The sequence below is a fragment of the Vanacampus margaritifer genome, chromosome 8 (assembly GCF_051991255.1).
Source record: "Vanacampus margaritifer isolate UIUO_Vmar chromosome 8, RoL_Vmar_1.0, whole genome shotgun sequence".
Lineage (NCBI taxonomy): Eukaryota > Metazoa > Chordata > Actinopteri > Syngnathiformes > Syngnathidae > Vanacampus > Vanacampus margaritifer.
Genome location: NC_135439.1, coordinates 3,377,430 through 3,402,099, shown reverse-complemented (window position 1 = coordinate 3,402,099; position 24,670 = coordinate 3,377,430). Strand labels below are relative to the sequence as shown.

At 39.6% G+C, this 24,670-nt stretch overlaps 1 protein-coding gene across 2 annotated transcripts in view; it reads right to left on the bottom strand.

The window, feature by feature from the left end:
• Positions 1 to 218: 218 nt before the first annotated feature.
• Positions 219 to 24,670, bottom strand: part of eya2 (EYA transcriptional coactivator and phosphatase 2) — a 68,275-nt gene continuing 43,823 nt past the window's right edge. For both annotated transcript variants that reach the window (XM_077573214.1, XM_077573213.1), the window contains 14 exons: positions 18,577 to 18,657; positions 17,554 to 17,680; positions 16,177 to 16,293; positions 12,585 to 12,661; positions 11,722 to 11,905; positions 11,393 to 11,541; positions 9,977 to 10,060; positions 5,831 to 5,920; positions 3,615 to 3,673; positions 2,922 to 3,082; positions 2,675 to 2,789; positions 2,264 to 2,385; positions 2,074 to 2,174; positions 219 to 939 (listed from right to left, as the gene is read on the bottom strand). In XM_077573214.1, the coding sequence (XP_077429340.1) occupies positions 859 to 939; positions 2,074 to 2,174; positions 2,264 to 2,385; positions 2,675 to 2,789; positions 2,922 to 3,082; positions 3,615 to 3,673; positions 5,831 to 5,920; positions 9,977 to 10,060; positions 11,393 to 11,541; positions 11,722 to 11,905; positions 12,585 to 12,661; positions 16,177 to 16,293; positions 17,554 to 17,671 (1,458 nt within the window). In that variant the 5' untranslated portion in view covers positions 17,672 to 17,680; positions 18,577 to 18,657 and the 3' untranslated portion in view covers positions 219 to 858. The remainder of the gene's footprint in view (positions 940 to 2,073; positions 2,175 to 2,263; positions 2,386 to 2,674; positions 2,790 to 2,921; positions 3,083 to 3,614; positions 3,674 to 5,830; positions 5,921 to 9,976; positions 10,061 to 11,392; positions 11,542 to 11,721; positions 11,906 to 12,584; positions 12,662 to 16,176; positions 16,294 to 17,553; positions 17,681 to 18,576; positions 18,658 to 24,670) is intronic.

Here is a 24,670-nt window from a genome sequence, read left to right as displayed (position 1 = left end):
TTAAAAGTAATAGCAATTAATATAATGTATTAAATGGAATATTTTATTTATATATATATATATATATATATATATATATATATATATATATATATATATATAATTATAAGAATAATATATAATGTAACTCAATCTCGAAGGGCAAATCCAAACTAATTTCACGGCTACCTCTTTCTGTGTTGAGCTAAGGCATGAAAGAAAAGGCGTCCTCCATCCAGAGCAATTAACTTATTTTTTTATTTGTCTATTAGAACCATGTGTCAAAACAAATGGCACACAAAGCATTATATACACATCATCATCGTAGCTAAAATGGCAGGCACATGCGTGACCATAACAGTCTAATTTACAAAAGTGGCCAATAGGAAGACAAAAGGAGGGTTTAAAAGCACAAAAGCAAACATTTACATCCTGAAATGAGGAAGCGGAAGTAGAATACATTTCTCCTCTCTTCTCTTCCGTTTATTCTTTTTATTTTTTTGTGGGACATTTCATGACTGACAATAAATAGGTCACATCTTAACCGGTTGTATTTTTTATAGCCTCTATCTATGATGCTGTTTTTCTCCCCTAACAAATCTATCATTTATGAGGACTTCCAATCAAGTTTTGTCATTCTTGAGAGTGAGATGAATTGAATTCAAGAGACAAGAAAGAAAAAAAATACATTTGGAGAAGTTCCCTGGGGTTAGCGCTGAAGCTTTGGTCCTCTAGCCGCTTGTTTTGGTCGTTTTCAACCGTCAAACTTCCCGCCGACTTGACTCAGCAACACTGACTGGGGATCACCAGTCTTTGTTCAAGAGTTCAGAAGTTTCTGGTGGTTGGGGGTGGGGGGGGGGGGGGTGTATTTGCCAACTTCTACAGGTAGTCCAGCTCCAGTGCGTGGCTCAGAGCCTCCAGGTCGGCCCGGCAGGACACCCTCCAGAACGGCATGTTCTTCTGGAGACGCACAAGGGAAAAGTTTTGATCAGTGATGGGAAAATTAAGCTGCATGAAGCACTTGCAATATTTTTTTTACTCCTCTAGATGGTGCTATTTGTTTAAAGATAAATTCTAGTGCAATGGGAATTCATTACTTTTCTATTATATGTTTAAGTAAGGAAAGTGTCCAATTTTTGGCTTTTTGCTTTTTATTAATATTAATATCAAATATAAAGCATATGGGAAAAAAATCAGTCTGCAAGCTGAAATTGCACTTAATTGTTGAAAAACATGTTGAAGTTTAAAATGGCACTGTCCAAAATTTCAAAAATATTATTGTTATTATTATATGTGGGAAACACATTTTTACTGTACACATGCGTAAAAATGTCCGAATTTTGGCCCATTGACTCCCATTATAAATTATAATTTTTGATGCACTGTGCACCTGATGTGTTATAGTGCATTTCCCGCGATTACTCAATTTATCCCTTCACTGGGGCATCAACTAAACGTAGGGAAAAAAATTGTTGAATGTAGAGTCATAAAAGCCATAAAACACCGGATGGCGCTAGAGAGCTCATTATCATTTTTGGTTGAGCTGACTTATGTGCTTCCTATGTCCCCATTCTTATACCAAAACAAGAAAGCACGGTTGGGATCGAGAGCTCAGGCCTGTGAGCGCGTGTGGTTTTAGGACAAAATTGCTTTTATTGTCCATAGAGGGCATCAAAAACAAATAATTGAATAAATAAAAGCTACAGTATATAAGTATGGATAGGTCTGTTGCCACCGAACATTTTGAGTGGTCGCAAGTAAGAAAAAAAATCTGAAATGATTTATATAATCATACTTCCAATAGTGAGCCAAATTTTGGCTCATTTTACTTAAGTGTCGTACAAAAAAAAAAAAACATTACTTGGGTTTTAAAGAGGAGTATTCCTCCTCCTCTAGATGGCAAGAGCACCATCTAGAGGAGTCAAAAATTATTGCAAGTGCTTCACAAAGCTTAATTTGTCTTGGTACAAAAAAAATGTCATTGATTAATCGACTTTGACTCAACTTTTATCACAGTATAGCTGACTAGAAACAACTCTTCCGTCATTCAGCCCCCGAGTTGAGCCACAAAACATTCGTGAAAGTGAGCCTCACCTTCTTGGCCACCGTCTCCTCTTCGGTTCCGTCTCCGACCACCACGTAGACGGCTCTCCTGCCGAACCTTTGAGAGATGCGATCGAAGCAGCTCTCCTTGCCTGCCATGGATAACACATCGTCCTTTTCAGAAAAGATTGAGGGAACACGTTTTTCTTTTCTTTTTTTTTTCTTCTTTTTCCCAACTCACCGATCTTGGTGGCGCTGTAGATATTCTCTATGGGAAAGGCGGCTCCCAGACCGTACAGTAGCACTTTGGAGAGGGCCGGGACCAGCTGGGTGGTGGTCACCAGCACGTTCACGCAGTTGGGCCTGAGACCACATGATGGCGTGCTCAATTTCACTCAATTCTAATCCAATACATCAGCTGAATTTAATTTGGGGGTTTGTCTTTAAATAATGGCAGGTATTTGTATATTATTGGATCCACTTATAAGGGGTGTGCACACTTTTGCAACCATAGGATCTTTTTCTTCTATTCTTTTTAATTTCCCTCTCAAAAGTTATACAGGTGTTCAAGACAGATTATCATGTATGAAAGGAACGTTGCCCCCAAAAAACCCTCAAAAAGCCGAAGATAAAGTCAAGTTAGCGAACTGACCTGGTGCTGATGAGAGCCAGAGCCTTGAGCGCTTGGGTGAGCCACAGGTCGGTAAGGACCTCCATTTCCCGCCTCAGCTGGAGCCACTCCTCCCGCTTGGGGCTGCCTAGTAAACCTGACCAGCAGGGGGCGGCACAAGCATCAACAAGAGTATAATTTAAGGAAAATGTACAGTAAATGATTCTTTCTCATTTCGTAGACCTTGTGAAGCCACTTTGAATGTAATTCACATGAATTCAAACCTTACCGCCAACATTATTCTTGTACGTATTGTAAATCTCCTTGACCCGCCGGTATCGGAAGGCCAGCTTCCTCATCCAGTCCACCCCTCCGTGGACCCCTGAGCCCAGGCACAGGGAGCCGGCCCCCGCCGGGCTCTGGAAGCCGTCCGTTGCAAAATTGTATGTGCTGAAATATAAAAAAAAAAAGGGGGGGGGGGACGTGGTTCTAGTAGTGAATAATCAACATCCGGTTGATTGTTGAGTCTCTAATACAGAAATGTGATTTTTCAGTGCAATTTCCTGATATTTCCATAAGGGGGCGCAATTGAAGAGCTCATTTCATGCCACAGGGATAATAAGTACCAGAGATCACATATATAAAATACAGTATACTGTGAGTACAAACAGGAATAAAAATATGGAAAGTCACCAAAAAGTACATAGAATATAGAGAATGAAAATCAGTACAAATAAAAGTTTTGGAACCACATAAATGGCATTCTATTTTTTATTTTATTTTTTGACATACTTAAAAAACAAGAAGTTCTATTTTGTCCCTGTTAACCGCCAGAATCGGTGCCTAATGGAGTATCTTTTTAAAGAATAATCACTTCGTAAAATCAAATTTAAGACAAAATGTATGTAATACCATGTTACATACATTTATGTGTATGCTTAACATCAGACAGTAGAAAGAATGAGAACGCAACGGTTTATACCTCAGGTCCTGACCGTTGTCGTCGGACGCCACGTCGTCGATATGAACCTGGTCACATTCCTAACAAACGACAAGGAAAAAGATACAAATGTTGAAATTAAAATGTAAACATTATAATTTGCAAACACACAATGTTATATTGATTCTATGTATTTACTTCATAATTTTAGGTAAAAACTCCAAGGAGAGAGACAAAATATTTTACTTTTAAATTTTAATTTAAAGTGAAATTCCAAGTTTGTCTTTTTCCATTATAACTATCATCATAAGGACAGAAAGTTCCTATTGGATTTCATTAGCTTGCGCACCGTGTACTAGCGGTTAGCGTGTCTGCCTCACACTTCTGAGGTCAGGGGTCAAATTTCATCTGTGTTGTATATTACACACGCCCCAACAAATCACCTGGGGTCTTGACTAACAAACATACAAAATGAGTGATGGCTTGAATGAGTGTTAACGTGATTAATACAATCGCAACGCCTCAAAGCTATCCCTAGCTAGCATGCTAATGCTAACGTAGTGGCTGCGAGCAGGCAGACGCTACCTCATCTTCCCTGAGTGCATACTTCAAGTCTCCGGGGCGCCGACCCGACCCCCACCGTGTGGAGACCCCTGCGCAGCCGCTACTGGTTTCGCGCTCTAACACAAAACTTCATCATCATCATCTTCATCATCACATGGGGAAGTGGAGGGATAACAGCCACTCACTATACAAGTTCAGTAAGTTGTCATGCCGACTTTCATAGTTTTTTTTGTAGGTATCGTTAGGGTTAATAAAAACAAAACAAGAAACATCTGTAATGTTCTCCCATCCCGTGGGTTTCTGAAGCTCAGCCAGAGTGAGGAGTTTCTAATATTCGAATATTCATCACAATTCAATTTTCCTTCAAAATTGAGTTAAAATTCCAAGTATAAAATAGAAATTGAAGGTTAGGGTTAGGGTTATCCCTAACCGTAGCCCTAACCCTCTAACCCCCTAACCCTAACCCTAACCTAACGCTAAACCCTAACCTTAAACCCTAACCCAAACCCAAACACTAACCCTCTAACCTTCTAACCCTAACCCCTAACCCCTAACCCCTAACCCTTATCCCTAACCCTAACCCCTAACGCTAAACCCTAACGCTAAACCCTAACCTTAACCCTAACCCTAAACCCTAAACCCTAAACCCTAAACCCTAACCCTAACCCTTAAACCTAACCCTAACCCTAAACCCTAATCCCTAAACCTCACCCTAACTCTAAACCTAACCCCTAACCCTAACCCTAAACCCGAAACCCTTAACCCTAAACCCTAACCCTAAACCCTAACCCTCTAACCCTCTAACCCTCTAACCCTAACCCCTAAATCTAACCCTAACCCCTAAATCTAACTCTAAACCCTAACCCTAACCTAACCCCTAACCCTAACCCTAAACCTAACCCTAACCCCTAAACCTAACCCCTAACCCTAAACCTAACCCTAAACCCCAAACCCTAAACCCCAAACCCCAAACCCTAACCCCTAACCCTAACCCTAACCCCTAACCCTAACCCTAACCTTAACCCCTAAACCTAACCCTAACCTAACCCTAACCCTAGGCTATTCGTGTGTGAATGTGAAGACATAGCAGGTGAAGACGTCCTTGACAGCTTTAATAGTAGCCTGTGAGTGGTGACACGACACAGACGCGATAATTGCACCTTCCGACTTAACAACAGTTGTCAGCCACATGCTGCTGCTTAAGAGATTGAAGTGAAGCCTGAAAACAACCAGAAAAAAAGAAAATCGGGTTTGCAAATGGCATTGTTGGCTCCTTTCCGTCCATTCATTCGCGACTCCGCCCACTCCACTAATGTTCCTGTCTCACACACACACACACAAACTTTCTCTAATCTGTTTGACAAGCACACACACATCATTCCTGATCTTCATGTGCATGAAGTAATTCATTATTTTACTAGTAGAAGCTTAGCTAATGTTCGTAATTAGCCACACTGCTATTCAACAAACATTTTTTTGTTGTGCTTCTAAAGTGATATACTGCGTCGCACAGAGGGGTGTTCCTAATATTTTGACCTGCCCAGTCCTTTCTAAAATCCCAATTATAAATATTTGTATTTGAAGAAATACCTAAATCCCAAGAGTAAAGTATGAATAAATAAATAAATAGATCAATACATTTACTTTTATTATTTCGTGTTATTATTTAGAAAAGAAAAATCTTCCTAATTTACCTCCAAATCGTTGAAGAAGAGTCGTGAGTCGGCCAGATTGAAAATCATCTCCTCCATCCACAAACCCAGCGAAACCGCTTTGGAGGAATCCTGCAACAAGATCACAAGTCAACAAGCAGCTCAATTAACAATTTGGATTCACTTATACAACCTTTTTTTTTTTTTGGACTCTGAAATGTGAAAGATAAGAATTAAGATTTGGGGAGCGATCATTCATCTTGAGAAACGTTCTCATCGCTTCCGCTGTTGACAGGCAGAATGAAACCTGGATTTACTTTTTACAACACCAACCAACCGGTGATCATTTACATTCATTGCATGAAAACGAGATTCACTTGCACCAGACAATTCATTAGGTACACCCCTCTCCAATCTAATAAAATCCAAAACAACAAAAATGCTGCTGCTTGTTGTCTATTAACACTCAGAAGAGGCAATGAAACAAGTAAAAGGACAACAAGGGACCAACAGGCAAGAGTACAATAAATGCAAGAAGACATTAAGACGTTGACATCCGAGATGGCCAAGCAGATGCGCGGCACATTTTTTAGAGCGTCGTGGTAGCCGGCGGCGGCGCTCTAGCTGGGAGAGGCAGCGGGATGTTAGCCAAAGGTGAACGGCAGATTAACACCTTCGCATTGACAAGCCACGTCTCCGGCTACCCTGGCAGCTGAATAATCCCCCAATTAGAAAAGAAGCCCTTTTGTACCTTCAAATGAAGAGGCAATTATGGAAATAATGTTGAGGGAGTGGGCATCACAGGCCAGAAAAAGAAGAGATGAATGCAAGGATGAAAGAGGTGGAGTTGAAGGATTAAGCAAGGATTGGTCTTCTTCTCGAATAATTGCAATAATTATCCGTAATCACTCTGTCCAACATTTAAAAGCCTTTCTCGGGTAATCCGGAGAAAGAAAAGATGTGAAAACATCAAGTTCTCGGCTCGCACACGGGGTGGGGGGGGGGGGGTTGTGGGTCTGCGAGTGCACACATTAGGAGTTCTGGTCAAACTTTTGTTTAGTGTACGAGGAAGGTGGAATGGCAAAGAAAACGTCATGGAAAGGCACTCAGGGAGAAAGCAGACCTCCGCCAGGGTTGAACCAACAGCAGGTACAGTTGTGCTCATAAATGTACATATGCTAAGGGGATGTAAACGTATGAGCACAACTGTATGAAGAGCACATATAGTCGTGCTCATAAATTTACACACCTTTAACCCTGGAGAACCCACGGGGTCAAATTTGGCCCCTACAAATTCTGCTACTCAAATAATAAAGACTTTTTTTTTTTTTTTTTACAAATTTAACTTCAAAAGTCCAGAGTGCCACTTCTGACCCCTGCATGGGGCCACCTAGTGGATGAATATTGCACTTACATGAGCCAGAGTGGTGGTGGCAAAATGGCTAAAATGCAACAAATAAAACAAAAAAATTATATTGTTCAATGTAGCTGTGTATTTGATTGATTATTTTCTTAAATTCTAAATAGTTTACTGACAGTTTTTGTTATTCAGATTTTTCGAAATGATACCCCTAAATCCCAAAGGGTCAAATTTCGCCCTAATCCTAAATTAGGGAATAAAGGGTTAAAATTGAAAAAACATATATTTTGGTGTTCAGTGAATTTATAGCAGTCATTTAATGTATAATTCATAATTTTCCCAAGAAGAAAAGGGTTCTTGGGTTCTCCAGGGTTAAGGTACTGTGTTTAAAATTATGAGCCTGCCAACTAGTGGTGAATGGTGATCTACAATTGTGCTCATAAATTATGAGCACAAAGGCTGCGTGTGCTGTTGGTTGAATTAAATAAATAAATAATAAAATTGAGTTGAGCTTGTCATTCTCCGTGAAACAGAAGGTAGCCTGCAAAATAACAAACAATTGATAATTAAGTGGAGGGATTTATTGTTATTATTATTATTATTTTGGCCACGGCTCAATCAAGTGGCATCGCTGTTAAACTTTTGAGTTTAGTCCAAGTGAGCTTCCTCGGTTCCAGCGGAGAGGCGTTCAGGCCCTGGGAATTCATCGGGAATTTTTGGCGTATGAGTCACATTTCAACACTCTGCAAGACATTTTTTTTTGTTCTGCTCTGTTGAAAGTCAGGAGAAAAAAAACGAAAGAGAAAAAAACCCGAATAATAATAACAGCATGCGGCATGAGGCCATCGCCGACCCCGCTCTCAAACCCCCGTCAGCCTTGCGCCGAGCCGCAGGGGGACCGTGAGAATTCAAAACAGGAGATTGCGGGCCAAAAGCAAGAAACGCGCCGCTCTCCGTCGCCCCCTCCGTCGCTCCCGTGTTATGTAAAACGTCCCGCTGGCTGTCAATCATGCCGCAGGAAGCCGGCGTAGCTAAACAAGCCGGCCGCGTTATGAAAAGAAACAACGCAGGGACGAGCGGCAAAACAGCCAGCGTGTGAAACGCTTCACAAATGCCCACTACATTTCATTCCAGCAGGATCGGGCCGACTTTGAATAATGTCGCACATCGAACCCTGGATTATTAGCGGTTCTCTCTTCATTCATTCAGCTGCGGTCGATCGTAGACAATAAAAAAAAATCCAACTTCTAGACCACTCTGTAATAAGTGAAATCCGCAAAACAGAAATACTGCAATACTGCATTAAAATGCAACCCATTTTTATTAATTTATTTATTTGAGCTCTTAAGGCACTTATTCTTTTCAAACACTTTGAAGTAATACCAACACATTTCAAAACATTTAACTCATTCACTGCCATTGACGGCTATAAACGTAAAAAATTAATTTGAACAATTTCTATTAGTTTAACATTTTTTTCCACTTTTGTTAACAAGAGTATGAAAACCTAGAATTTTATTTTATTTTTTTAGAGATATAAAATGTGTGATTAATTAAACATTTTAATCGCCTGACGCGACTTAAAGATTATGAAAAATTCGGGGCGTCAGGCGATTAATTTTTTTATTGTAATTAATCGCATGACTTCACTAGTTAACTCACAATTAATCACACATTTTATATCTGTTCTAAATGTACAATAAAAAATATAGGTTTTCATACTCTTGTTAACGAAAGTAGAAAAAATGTTAAACTAATAGAAATAGTTCAAATTAATTTTTGACGCCTATAGCCGTCAATGGCAGTGAATGAGTTAATAATATATTGAGAGGGCGCAATGAATAAGATTGTGTTTAATGTAGAATGGGAGAGGATTGACACATTAGAATATCTCCTTCAACAAAAATGAGCCTTTTTTACACATACAAAAAAAAAAGAAAAAAAAAAGGGAGAACAATGATGATGACATTTCAAATGATCAATACTGAGATCTCCCAGAAAAAAAAAAATTAAAAAAAAATGAGCCTTTAAAATGTGCAATGTCAAAAACAATAGTGTACCACCATCAAGTGGCCAACCGTAGAATTACACCCAAAATAAACAACAAAATTGAGTTAAAAGTGGAAGGAAAAAAAAAGGTGAAATAGCGGAACCGTTAACCCACAATGGAGGTGGTTTAATGTATTTAGATTTTTCTTCTGTCTCTCGTATCCTCCGTTATTTGCCTCACATATTTTGTGTATTTATGTGCTTTTTCTGTAAGGCCACAAAATGCTGGCGAAACTGAACTGAACATCTGAACTGAGAGGTTACACACTCTTTATGGACGATCCATGTTTAACATGGTTGCAACAGAGTGTCTTTTCACATAAACCTTATTAACTCTTTGACTGCCAAAAACGTTTAATAACGTTTAGTAAAATCCTAAGGAGGGCTGCCAAAGACGTTAAAAGTCGTTAACTATGTTTTTTTTGGAAACGGGTGGAGGAAAGCCTCGGTATCAGCTGGCACCCACAGCATCCCTTTTCTGAAAACGCTTGGCAGTCAAAGAGTTAAAGCAAAAATGTCCTAATCTATTAATGAACTGGATAATGGATTGATTTAAAAAAAAAAAAATGACAAAAGGTGTTTGCCTCACGTGCATGTACGCACTTCCGGTGCATTCTTTCTAAAAGCCATTTAAAGAGTAATGTTGTAAGATAGGTTTGAAAGTATATTCAACAATTTTACAGTTTACTGTAGCTGAATTATTACACACACGAATGCGAGTGAAGGGAAGTTGTGAAAGGGCGATTGCGGGCGGAGGCGGGCGGGTGGTGTGACGATACCTTGCCAAATCTTGAGGAGAAGGTCCCCGTGAGCAGCGAGTGGAAAATGATGATGGTTTCATCCAGGTCCCAGATAAACACCCGCTGCAGTGAAATAACACACGTTGTAGAGATAACCTCGGGAGAAGAGAGTGCGCTGTGCGGGGAAAGGCAAAAACAAAAGCATCTCCTCCCGTCTTTCATGAAAGTTCTTCCTTAAACATGTAGGATGACGAGTCCTTCAAAATCAATGGGATTTATTGCTCGGATTTATTGGGCGTTGTGTCCAATGGAAATCAAACAAAGAAATGTACTTCCTAATTGAATTAGATAAGTATAATTACTTGGTGATGAAGTGCTACCGCCACAAGTGAAAATGCAATTGAATCAATACGGGCAATTGCTTTATGGAGGAGGATATGGTTAAATTTGAGCAAGCGCCTTTCATGTGCAGTCTGGACATGCAGGGATGAATGTCACAGACTCACTAGGAGTCTCTAAGAACACTAAAAGTCGCTAGAGGAGTTGGAAAAGTCGCTATGTTGTGATGCCCTAGCTTTGTTGCAACACCCTCGCTCCGCCCCTGTTTATCAGACAGATCTGGCTTTCAAATACGGATTGATTTCAAGCAGTTTTCTTCATGATGTGGATCTTATCAAATTAACATTCTTCAAAAAAATAACTGTTAAATGTTTAAAATGCCCTAGTGTAATTAATGATGGATGGATGAATAGATGGATGGATGATGGATATGGATGGATGGATGAATGGATGGATGATGATGGATGATGGATATAGATGGATCTATAGATGATTGGATGATGGATGGATGACAGATATGAATGGATGGATCATAAATGGATGACGGATATGGATGGATGGATAGTTGGATGATGGATATGGATGGTTGGATGGATGGATGATGGATATGGAAGGATGGATGGATGACAGATATGGATGGATGGATGGATAGACGGATGACGGATATAGATGGATGGATAGATGATTGGATGATGGATGGATGACAGATATGGGTAGATGGATGCATGGCGGATAGAGATGGATGGATGAATGGATGGATGACAGATATGAATGGATGGATCATAAATGGATGACGGATATGGATGGGTGGTTAGTTGGATGATGGATATGGATGGTTGGATGGATGGATGATGGATATGGAAGGATGGATGGATGACAGATATGGATGGATGGATAGTTGGATGATGGATATGGATGGTTGGATGGATGGATGATGATATGGAAGGATGGATGGATGACAGATATGGATGGATGAATGGATAGACGGATGACGGATATAGATGGATGGATAGATGGATGGTGGATAGGGATGATGGATGGACGAATGTATAGATAAATGGATGGACGGACAGACAGATGGTGGGACAGATGGCAGGTAAATCGGCATTCTGATACCTCAATGTCAGCATCCAAAGGTGTCGCCGGGTCACTGACTTTTTTCCTCCCCCTCAACTTCCCGTCGGACCCCCTCCGCATGGACACCGTGCCCCTTTCCCCCTCCTCTTTACCCGGCGTGGGGGGGCTCGGCGGTGGGTGATACTCCCCTAAGACACAAAATACGCTCATCAGTCTCTTTCTATTGTGATTGTGTTCCAAAAAGTCAAAGCATTTGTGCTTCGAGGTGAAATTTTTGGATGAACCTAAAAAGCAGAAAAACGTCATTTGACCGTCCGGAAAGTTCATTCGGAAATTTCACCCGATTTGTGCATAAGCGGCAAACGTACCCGTGTGAGACTCTGGGCTGTGATTGGGCAACATGACGGGGTGCTCTGGGTGCTGATAGGCTAACGGGGTGCTGATGGAGGCGGGGCTGATGTTGCTGCCGCTCAGGTACGGGCTGTTGTAGTGATGCGAGTTGTAATACGGCGAGTACTGACTCTGACTGTAGCTGGAATACGACGAAAACTCCTGCCAGGAAGCAGCAAGTCAGCGGATCCCAAATACACACACACAAAATACAAAATTTTCCATGCATAGAATCATTAGGAGACAAAAATCATACCACAATATTTGGGATTTTTAAGACATTTTGCAATCATATTTTGATGGCAATCAGAGTAAAAGCACAAATGTAAGACTTTTGAAAACAATCATCCATTAAATTCATGACCTCCAGTTATTAAATATGATTATTGGGCCTAGTGTCAGAATTATTATATCACAGCACTTTATATTTGGGAGAAAAAATGGCAAAAATAGTAACTCGGTTATCTGAAGGTTATCGCAATATTTTGAAGTTCTGATCAAGTTTGCGATACATTTTTTGGTACCAACAAGGTTATCTTGGGGGTTTAAATATGTATTATGTGTAAATATCAATTTATAGGAGTGGGAGATATGGGCACAAAATTGCATGTACTATTTTCCTTTTTTTTTCCCAGAAAGCTCCTTCCATCAAATTTAAAACCTCCCATTCGTTAAATCTGTCGTGCAAAAATGGTCTCAAAATGATATCACGATACTTTTAATGACATAATAAGAACTCTTAAAAACATACAGAATATGTACTAAGTGTGATTTTGACGCATAATTCAAGCCTCCATTTTGAAAAATGATATTTCAGGACTTATACGGAGTACACACTCACTTGCTGCGCGGGGTTGAACGGCGTGGACGTGGAGATGGCGTGACCGCCTTGAAAAATGCCCGAGGAAATGCCTGCACCTGAAAAAGCAGCAGAAGCCCAAGGTTCAAAAATCTCAGATCGTCATCTCGCCAGATAAAGATTGTGATCAGCAATAACGAATCCCGGGTTATTTATGACACTGATCGAGTGTGGGAAACGTCGCACAGGAGCTTCTTGAGTGATTTATGTTTGACACGCAACAACAATGCGGGTGCTTTTCCGATCAAGTCGGGGCAGGAAACGTCTTCCTCCGAGCTAATTTCCCCCGGAAAAATCCGTCCTGGTTGTCTGATGGATTGAATCTCTTGTAATCTTATCACCTCCCCCGCACATGGAAAAAAAATTCCCACATTTTCGCTCCAGCGAACGAAGCGCATACCCTGGCGTGTTGTGATGTGAGGTGTGTAACGTCACACGGAGAGCTCGTTTGGGAAGCGGGCAGCCGTTCGTGCGGATTTGTGACACCAGCCGGCTTTGTTTTGCAAGCACAAAGTCGTGGCGGGACATCAAGCCTGGGAATAGATTGCCAACATCCTCGTTGGAAGTGATTTTTTTAAGTGGGGTTCACGTATACCGATAATCGGGCTAATGTTAGCATTTGTAGCTCATTCATAGTTGTATTCATATAATTCTATCCCCCCTAAGATCTACAATCCATTGTTTGTTTCCTGCCTCTCAGTTTAAAAATAATTCATGAATTATTACCAAAGAATGAGTTACTGGAAGCTCCCTGGTGACTCAACAATCTTCAGAATAGATTTAGTTTAAAAAAAACAAAAAAAAAACGTAAACAAATAAAACAAGACGAGTCCCATAAGGACAACTTCAGAAACCCTGCAAACATTTGGTCTGCGTGGCGCTTTACGACCATGTGATTGATTATTAGGTGGCACGCATCCATTTTGTTTAGTTTGGTGTCTTTTGTTGCTTTGGGAGGCAAACGTGGTGGCATTGCAGGCTTTGCGCCGGCGTGTGTGTTTACAGGAACATTTGCATTCCTGCATAATGTCTGACATGTGTATTCTCTCAAAATGAAAAGCAAAGAGAGCTCTAGAGTGCAGATTGCGAAATTTGGATGTAAAAAAATAAAAAAATAACATTTCTAGCCTGAAAGGTAAATTGGAAGTTAAACAGTAACACTAGACGGTTCATTTAGCTTGTCGACATTGGTGTGACCTGCTGAGATTAGCATAGATGCTAACATAGCTATTTGATCACATCTCTGATATCTGGCACGGCACTGGCGGTAAACCGGAAGCGCAGCTAGGATTAAAAGAACAAAACTTTTTGTCATACAGAGTAATAAAAATAGAATTTGGGTAGACATTTGACATGTACATAAAATGAATGTAAAGTAATGTGAAATATTGGGGTGTGTATCACATTGAAGGCCATGTATCGGGATACGTATCGTATCGTGATATCTTGAGTATGTGTATATGTATTAGGGGTGTCAAAATTAGTGCGTTTAGTTAATTTAATATTCCTTTAACACCACAATTTTCTTTTTACGTGCGATTAATGACCGCCCCTTACTTGGAAAGCCTGTACTGGGGGAATTCCAGTCGCAATGCAGCAGACACGTCCACGACAAAATTTAACAGTAATACATTTTAAAATAATGCATATATTTGTTAGACTGGGGTCAAGTTGCGTTTGCCAATTTTTTAAATGTGCAGAATTTCACAGGTTACTTCATGTTAAGGATTAGATAGAAAGAAAAATGCACTTGAGTTGTCACCAATGTCTTAAAAATGCAATTATGCCATCTAGTGGCAGAAAAATCACCTCAACACAAATCACTATCACATGTTTTTTTACAGTACATCTATTTTTATTTTAACTCAATTTTATGAATTATTATGAAATTGCTGTATCAATAGCTAAACGATGCAGCCATATTTCTTTTAGCTTAACATTTTTTCCACTTTTATGTTAACAAAAGTATGAAAACATTAACAAAATATTTTACTGGACATTTTATTGTACATTTAGAACAGATATAAAATTTGCGATTAATTATGAGTTGCCTATTGAAGTCGTGATTAATTACGATTAAAAACCCATATATATATATATATATATATATATATATATACACTATGGCCTCCCTATCATCTTGTCTTTTTTGTTGCATCTCATTCATAGCATGGAGGTCGTTAAACCCCCTCAGCCCCTCGTAAAACACACTTTAACCTCTCCCCCTGTCACACACAAGGTCAATTTCACGCTGCTTTCAAAGTCTTGGCGACCAGGACGTGTGCGGCCGACATTTTGATTGGAGCCCCTTGCAGCTCTTTTGTTTTCCTCACTCCTTCCATCCAGTCGTCTCCCTCTCTGTCCGCCCATCTGTCTGTTTTCTCACTTTCCTTCAGTCCTCGCTGTGCCTGTTGTGCTGTTTGGCCTGAGCGGGAAAAGTGGGGGGGGGGGCGTGGGTTGACCCTGAGAAAGGAGGAGGTGGGCTCGGGAGGGGGACGTGGAGACGTTTGACGCCAAGAGTCCAGACCGCAGCTAATGGGGAACAGGTGTGGGGGTGGGGGTGCGAGGCGAGGCGGACGAGGAGAAGGAGGTCACACAAACCGAGACGAGAGGTGAGGAGGGAGACGGACGCGTTTTCCAAAGCAAGGCTGGTCAGCGTGAGGTCGTCCAGCCTGGAGGCTCGTTCCATGCAACAAGGAATCCTCACCACGTCTCATCAATGAAGAAGGTGACTTATAGATACTAACGTTTAAATAGTGTTCTGTTATTCTCCTGGCTGATATCTTTTGACAATGACCATGGCTTGTGTTGTAAGTTGTGACGACAAAAATGTCAGGGAAAGCTTACTAGAACATCTGAACTTTATTTAGGAGTTAATCAGAGACACTTTAAATGGCAGCAGGTGTGTGCTGCCTCCCATTTAACTTGAGCTTGAATGTGATTGGTTCATTCTGAAAACATCCCGTTAAATGAGGATGTGCAAAACAAAAGAGTTTGTTTTCTTTCCATTTCTATATTGATCATTTCAACCCTAAATATTACACAAATTGTGGTCCGAAACAAAAGTTAATCTTCCGCCATTCATACAACAAAATTAAATCTTTGTGTTCAACCAAACAGGCCCACATTTCACACTTGAAAGTCAATTTGTAAGTAAATTGAGACGAGACTCGTTAAGCAAAATTTGGGAAACAACTGCTTAATGACAACAAACACGCAAACAGTCAAAGAGGAAGTCAACCCACAAAAATTCTTTACAATAATATGTTCAAGAATATGAATTTTATCCATCTCGGGGGCGGCCATTTTGCCACTTGCCTAAATGACATCACAGTTGCTCAGCGCTCAGGTGACGACCAATCGCGGCTCAGCTTGCGAGCGTCACATGACCAAGCTAAGAAAACAGGTGAGCCGTGATTGGTGAGCCCTCGGCAAAACTGTTGACAGCAAGTGGCAAAATGGCCGCCCCCAAAGATGGATGAAAACGTGTAGATTTTGCTGCTAAAAACACATTTCACAAACGTAAAACCAATCAGAAGGCCATGTTGAGACGAGCGAGGTTGACGGGGCTCACCGTGTGCGTGCGAGTAGCCGTAAAGGCTCTGACTGGCGGGGGCGCTGCTGAAGTTGGAGTAACCCAAAAGCCCCGTCTGGCTTGGCGAGTGGCTCAGGCCTTCCTCTGTCTTAATGTCTGTACACACACAAACATAAAAAGAGATCTTGATGACTTCCTGTTGAGTACTGAAGGCAATTCAGAAGACTGCATTTCCACATTATAGTCCCTGTACAGTGAAAATAAAAACGGTGGGAACATTTCACACACCGCAGAGACACGTGTTGTTAACCAACCTGCCAATTTGAATGAGCAATCAATAAGTATTGAAAAATGGGGCTTGAGAATAGTGAAAAACAAAAAGCTGTAGCCATCTTCAAAGAATGTGTGAAACCACACACCGCAAAAATGGATGCTACTTATATTTAGCAACTTTTTTTTTTTTTATATCTAAACATGCCTTCATGCTTGAGCTGTGAAAATATATCTGCTTAAAAACTCTCCGGTGGCTGGAATATATCCTGCTGGGTCGTCTCTGGGCTTCCCATGCTACGATGAGAGGCGCTAGCTAGCCACCAGCTAACAGGCTCACCATCTAGCTAGCATACAGCACGCTGTGGTGGTAGCAACTTGCCTATTGTTAATGTTTCATGTCATGTGTTCTGTAAAGTGCTTTGTTATAGCTGCAGCTGTTGTGAAAGCGCTACATAAGTAGAGTTGAGTTGAGTAGTAAAAATAACTACAGTGAGTAATTTACAATTGCGCCGGTTAACCACTGATGCTAATAAAGGCGCTCACGTTTTTTGTTTTTTTTTGAGTCACAAATGAGTCACTGGCACCTTTTTAGCCGTAGCCCCCAAAAAATAATCGGGAAAACTGAAATGGTGAAAAACATATCATCAGCACAATAGTTCTCAGTTTGTGCACATTTCCATAAATAAATGAAATAAATAAACGCGTACAATAATACACTTAGGGGTAAATTCTTCAGGATGTTGCACCATTTTTTTTTCTCCAGGAAGTTCCAAATATTTAAATGATTTATTTATTATTATTTCTATTTTATTTTGCCAATTTATTAAATTTTTATTTTATTTTTTATTTTATTTATAAAATGGAAGTATAGCTGTCAAATCACACACAGGTCGGAATAATAATAAAATACATTCCTTGAAATAACACAAACATATTCACTAGTCGTTTGCGCTCCACTAATTATGAGGGCTAGTCGAAGACAAAAATGCCCGGGCCGATATTTATTTATTTTTTAATCCCAGTCCAGCCCTTTCTGAAGCATAAATCCTGCCATGGAGGGTAGATTACTGGATTTGAAAATCAATATTCCCCACACTCGGACATTAAAAGGAATCAGTGAAAATCAAGGGGCAAGTTACTCACTGTAGGACGGCACGCTGTAACCTTGCGTGTGATGCGTGTAAGGGGTGTAGGGTCCGGCAGCTTGGAGGGTGGGGCTGTACTGCGTCTGTCCGTACGCCGCCATGATGCCGTCCCCCATAAAATGAGCCTGGAGACGAAGGAAGGCAAAGATACTGTAGTGGCAAGTAATGAATCGGCGTCGCCTCAAAATGACCATCAAACTTTGCCACCGTGCTTCGCCCACATTTAAAAGAAGCTTTGCAAATTCTAGAACTTTGCTCAAGTCTGATCCTTACATTTGTCTGCCTCCAAACAAATTGTTCAACCTCCTCTTGCACTTTTTTATGTGTCCTTTTTCATGTGGGACAAGTTTATCAAATTTGTGTTGGGGAGTACATTTTTCCAATTTTCCAGGGGTGCTACTAAGTGACTTTTGGGGGGCATGCTGGGAACCCCTAAATACAAACAATTCCACCACAACACACACATATGTACAAAACTTAGAATAATAACTAAGCAATTATTTGAAAATGTTGTCCTCTATAATTTATAAAATAAAAATAATAGAAATCTCATTAGTTGAGAATCTGAGGGGGGTTCCGATGTATTCAATAATACAAATACAGAAATAAATAAACAAATAAATATAAACTAAATAATGCCACTAAGTAAAATTTGTAAGTTTGTAAAAAAATTATTTCCTGAACGTAAATTTTTCAAGCATTATGATAAAATCGTATTAAAGAATGGCTGGTTAGGGAAATTATCCATCAAAAAATTAGGGCACCTTTTGAATATTAATGAAAGACATTTATTCTGTCTTAAAGTTATGTGTTGCCTCTTTCATAATCATAAAATAGAAATAAAAATGTAGGGTCAGTGTGGCTCACCAATGGGTGGTCAAATCAAAATTGTGCCCTTCTACTCTCATAATGTACTTTTTTTGTACCATTGTGACAAAGGTAAGAACAGTCCAATGGTTCTGCTGTGCATTACCAGACAAAACGATGCAACCTCCAACTTGTCATGTGAGAGAGAGCTCACCTGTTTCTGAAGTGAGAGCCCGGTCGGCTTTTTCTCCTGTTAGCACGGATCCAGTCGGGTTCTGTCGTGTCCTCAGCTCTCCTGTAGCGACGACGAAACAAAACAGAAAGCACACAACGCCAGTACGTGAATAACAATGTGTACGACCGGTAGGCTCATCACACAATCAGTTACGAGTAGCACGAGTTGTTGATTGTCTTGGTGCCGAGCTGTTGCTCGAAGGTGCAAAATACCTGCACGGGCAAAGCTATCTGCGTCACTTACGAGAAATAAATTCACTTGAAGGGGGAAATGCTATATTTAAACCTGCAATCCACATCCAAAATAGCAGCACTGGAATTTGAAAATTACCAGTCACGTGAGTTGTGCCGCGATGTACTATTGTTTTCTTAGTTTAGATACAAACATTTGATGAATGATTTACTGAGAGCTTGAGCTGATAGAAATGTTTCAATTTGCTCAGTTTTTTATGATATCTGATTTATATCGGCATACATAAGAAAAATTATGGAGGACCAAAACTGCCAAAATAAAAAATAAATAAATGACAAAATAAATAAATAAAAGATAAAATAAAAATGGATAGAAAAAATACAATAAAAAAATAAATAATAATAATATAGATGGAAATAAAAACATTATATATATATATATATATCCCATAATTATTCCTAAACAAATAAATAAAAGTTAAAAAAAAAAAAAAAAGAGATTCAAAAAATAAAAAAAATCTATAAATATATGGGTTGGGCTCCGCCGTTGCAAACTGCCTAGAGTGAGCGGGGTTGGCGAACAAGGAAGTCTCGCCGGCTTGCATGGAGAGCCAACCCAAGACACGCTTAGGACCGCCCCCTCATTTGAATAACATTTCCACCTGACACAGCGTCTGCAGCATGAAATAAATAAATGTGAGAGCAGAGCGTTTTAATTCATTGATTGATATTTAATTCTATTTATACATTTATTTTTGTGTTTATTTTGACATTTATTTTGATTTGTTTGCATATCTTTTTTTTTTTTGGTATTTTTTTTTTAACATAATGACATATTTTTTTTATCCATTTTTAGTTTTACTTTTATTCATTTAGTAATTTATTTATTATTATTTATTTTTAATTTTGGCAGTTTTGGTCCTCCATAAGGAATAGGTCAGATTTGCAAAAACAAATCTGAAAAAAATCTGTTCTGATGCATGTCACATATGGGCAAGAAAAATTGAGAATGAAAGAATACAGATAAAAATGCAAGGTGAATTTTTCAGTAACAGAAAAAGAAACATGAAAAGGTGAATTTGAGAACCGTGTTTAAGCGGGAAATTTCTGTCAACCAAGGATTCCTGTTCATGTCGTCCCACTCAAGAATAATCCTGGGAAGGTTCCACTTCCCAGACATTCAAAGTGAAAGGGACGTCTGCTCAGAAACCTCTTGACATCAGTTGCATCCCTTTGCAACACACACACACAAAAGTTGTGTGTGTGTGATACCGAAGGCACTTCCTGCTTAAGGGCGAGTCCTGCGAGAAACCATGGGAACGGCGGATACACCCGAGTCAGGATGAGTGGAAGCTCAGCGGAGTTGTGGATGAAACTGAAGCTAAAACAAACCCAGCAGGGCCGCGGCGAGGTGGAGTGGAGGTCGCATGGGGGTCACCAGGGGTCACAAGGTCAAGTCCCGCAATGCTTCACCTGAAACTCACGCTTCTGTTCAACCGCCGCTTCCTATACGGCGATTTCTTTTTGCCACATGTCACATGATTGTGCTAGGATGGGGTGTTTACAAGGCAGAATGTATATACATTAAGCGATTAAAATTTTTAATTGTAATTAATTCCATCACTTCAATAGTTAACTCGCGATTAATCACAATTTTACATCTGTTCTAAATGTATAATAAAATGTACAATATATATATATATTTTAAGTTTTTTTCTAATACTTTTGGAGGGTACAGTTTACATATTACATACATACAAAACATTCTATTCTCAAGCTAGTATAATACCAAAAAATAATTGCTAACAATTGTGTGTTCTTTTTCCCATCATGTTTCGATTCTCAGTAATCCGCAAAGGTTGAATTTTTTTTCTTTCTTTTTTTTTTCTTGTCATGGGCTGTTGTTTGCTTTGAGTTACGAACCCATATTTGAGTCATTTTAACTCTTTGACTGCCAGACGTTTTCAGAAAAGGGATGCAGTGGGTGCCAGCCGATTTTAAGCATTTTGACTGATCTTTCAAGGTCCATAGAAAATTATGTGTTTGGACTATGGAAACACACATACTACCAAATGAAAGATTGGACTATCATCTTTCATCAGAAAAAAAAAGTTTGTTTCTACCTTATTCCGTTTTTCAGTAATCAACAATAGAAAATGTTTAGTTTCACCTCTGTTTTGAAACAAACGTCTTTTAACGTCTTTGGCACTCCTCCATAGGATTTTACTAAACGTTATTTAACGTTTTTGGAAGAGTTAAAGAGTCAAAGAGTTAAACTTGAGTAAATTGAAAGAAAAGAATGGCGTAATTAAGGCACCGGTGATGCCCTGGCAAGTGGGCAAGGAGAGCCACAGGCACTGATGCACTGCCAGCCGTTTATTGAGCGGGGGAAAACACACAAAAACACAAACACAAAATGAAAACACTAGCAAGGAGAATAGCGCAGGGCTGAGCCTGACACTAGGCCACGCCCCTTAAAGGTATACAGTACACAAACAAGCAAATCCTAAAAAAAAAAGTGTGGCTTTTGGCTTAATTTAACTTCATAAAACTGATTTTATTTTATGTTTTTTACATTTTTGTATGATGTTTTAGCATGTTTTTGTACAATACAGTACTATTTTCTTTATTAAAACCTAAATAGTATTTTTTGGGGATAAATGGCATTTGAGTTAATTTCCGTGGTGACAACTGATATGACATATGACAAGATTTCCGGCCCATCTGCTTTTGTCACTTGCCGTGCAAACGTAGCCGAAATGTTGAAAAAAGTGTATTGTTTATATGCTGGAGCCGTTCCCAGCTGTCTGATCGCCTGTCAATCACAGACTTATTTTTAAACTATTCCACTGCTCAGCTCAAGTTAATCATTTTAGTCAGCCATGTCTGCCGCGGGGAGTAATTCTTCATTCAGCTTTTACTGTGTTTACAGTGTCACCGTGTGTGTGTGTGTGTGTGTGTGTGTGTGTGTGCGCGCCTCCTCTCCAAATGGCTACACGCATCGGTGACCCCTGCGATACTTTGACCTTTTTTAATGAAGCGTCTCCATCAGCGGCCTGACAAGGTGAACCCGGCGGGCCGTGCTGGTGCCATATGGAAGCCCACCTGGAGGCCTCCGCGCTGCCCCCAGGGTGGGGCTGCGTTGGTGCGTGCGTGCGTTCACTAGCATGCACAAAGACTTTCTTTATTTGCCCGATAAAGGAAAAGACAAAGAACAAGGGCCGACAATACAACAATGTTACGCGCTTCAGTGGTACCTTGACTTACGAGTGCCCTAACTTGTGAGTTTTTCACGTTCCAAGCTGTCAGTGGGTGGGTTTCCATCCACCCATTTTTATTTGACTTTTCAAGAAATGCGAAATAAAACTGAAGTCGCTTATTAACAAATAACAGCGACAAATATGGTCGAAAATCGACTAAATGATCCAATTCCAGTGGCTGCAACTTTCTGGCAGTGTGTCAGCCACCGAGTTTGTTGACAAGAATCCACAATGAGGGAAAACTTGAGCAACCAGCTGGAGGGGCGACAAATCTCGCCACTTTTTCCTCGAGCGGCCTCGCTAATGCCTTTTCTTTCAGCGCCACGCACGACAGATGCCGAGGCGCTCGGAAAGACGCTCCAACTCGGGCCGCATCCAATAAATCTTTGGCGAGGGGGTGAACCTGCTGCACACCCCCGTGTAACTTTAGCTCACCGACATGGTGGCCTCCCCGCACCCACATTTCCACTTGACTAACTCGCGCCGCACCCCGCACCCACTAAAGCAAGCTCTTTATTTGAAAATGCTCCTGCTTTATCTCTTTGCATCCTTATGAATGATGTCTGAGGTATGGAGGACAAAAACTGACAAAATTAAAAAGAAATTAATGACTAAATGAAATAAATAAATGTGAGAGCAGAGCGTCTTTATTTATTGATTGATATTTAATTTGACTAATATATTTTTTTAAATTTTATTTCGACATTTATTTAAATTTTTTGGAATCTCGGTTTTTTATTATTGATTTTTACTTGTTTTCATTTATTTAGGGATATATATATATATATATATATATATATATATATAGAGAGAGAGAGAGAGAGAGAGAGATAGTTATTTCTATTTCCATGTATATTAAATTTTTTAATTATATTTTTTATAGCCGTTTTTATTTATTTATTTCCTCATTTATTTATTTATTTTTTTTAATTTGGGCAGTTTTGGTCCTCCATAATTATAGGCAATGCAAGTTACAGTAATTTGTGCAGAACCGTTCACACACAAAGCAAATCCACGTTGTTTTACACAAGATCAATCAGATCGGAATCAGGTCGATCGGATCGGATCATATAAAATGTTTTTTTTTTCCAAATTAATAATGATAGAATAAATTTTTTTTTTAAAAATCACAGCATAATTGCCTAAGTCATTTTTGAATGTTGAAGCAAAATGAACATAAGAAAATTAAATTATTCAAATCATGACAGTAAGGTAAAAAAAAGGGGGATATTATACTATTAATTAAGAAAATCCTTTGTTTATTAAATAGCTTAAAATAATAATAATGTGAAAAAGCTTTAGTTGTTCTAAAATAATACAGTATGTTTACATTTTCTACATAGTACAGAATAATCCTCAACAATGAATTGATTCATCAATTTTCCTGATCAACAAAATGTGATAAAATCAATAACACCAAATATCATTTGTATTTTAAATGCAACTTATATTTTTCTATACTTCGAATTGATGCGCGTTCATTTGAAGAGCACCGCCTAGAGGAGCTGTAAAGTACTGACCCATTAAGAAATCAAATTGGAATTACTTTTATGCACACGATATCACACATAAAGTTTCCCAATAATTTATCACCAGAGAAAAATGCTGTAGCAACATTTGATAATTATACGTGCGTATACTGTATGCATAAGGGAGAGGCTATAAAATCCAAGTTGGAAAAACGGTGGAAAAACGCTGAAGCAAAATTCAGACAGCTAACAAAATAGTGCCGCGGCCGCAGCCTCTTCTTACATTTCAGTGGAAAGTAAAGATTATTATCTGTGTATGTGTGCATGTGTGTGTGTGTGTGTGGGGAAGGGGGGGGTGTTAGGAAAGGCGGTGCTGCTACGTGTGTGGCGTCACAGATCGGAGGGACAGCTGTTGTCTGATGACAGCACTGTTTGTCAACATTCCACTTTTTAAATAAATACTCTTTTTTTTAAAGCAGCATGATACAGTATCTTGTAACATTTTTTTAAACTATTTTAATATTTTTTTTTACAATACAGTCCATTGTATGCAAATGGCAAATCCCTTTTGAGTATAGCGATTAGGAAGGAAGAAATGAGTTTGACACTTTTTGGACTTCATTATGTTTTATGGCTCTTAAATCTTCAAGCTTGTTGGCGGTACTGAACCACACACACACGTTCTTTTCCTGCTGTTGTTGTCTGTTGTCTATTGCTGTTAGCAGCAAAGACATGAACACAAAACAGATACGCCATGTGCTGCGGCAGCCATGTTGGTGGTGGCAACATTCCCAAGGTGCTTATTTCGCAATCAATTTTCAGAGGTTTACTTGTTTTGTCAACGTCAAAGCATGTGCTGTTATACGGGACATCTGAAATCTGGTGTTGAGCTTAATACATTATTTTAAGGCCGTTGTATTCCACCAATTTATTATAATTTAAGGATTTTCATTGCAGAGGTGGCAAATCCAGATCTAGAAAGTAAAAACCCTGTCACAGTTTGACTTTAGCCCCTGATGCTAGCTAGCTAGCTCCCTAGCAGGTAAACGAGCACCATGGGAGCTAGCTAGGGAGCTAGCTAGCTAGCATCTGGGGCTTAAGTCAAACTGTGGCAGGGTTTTTACTTTCTGGACCTGGATTTGCCACCTCTGTT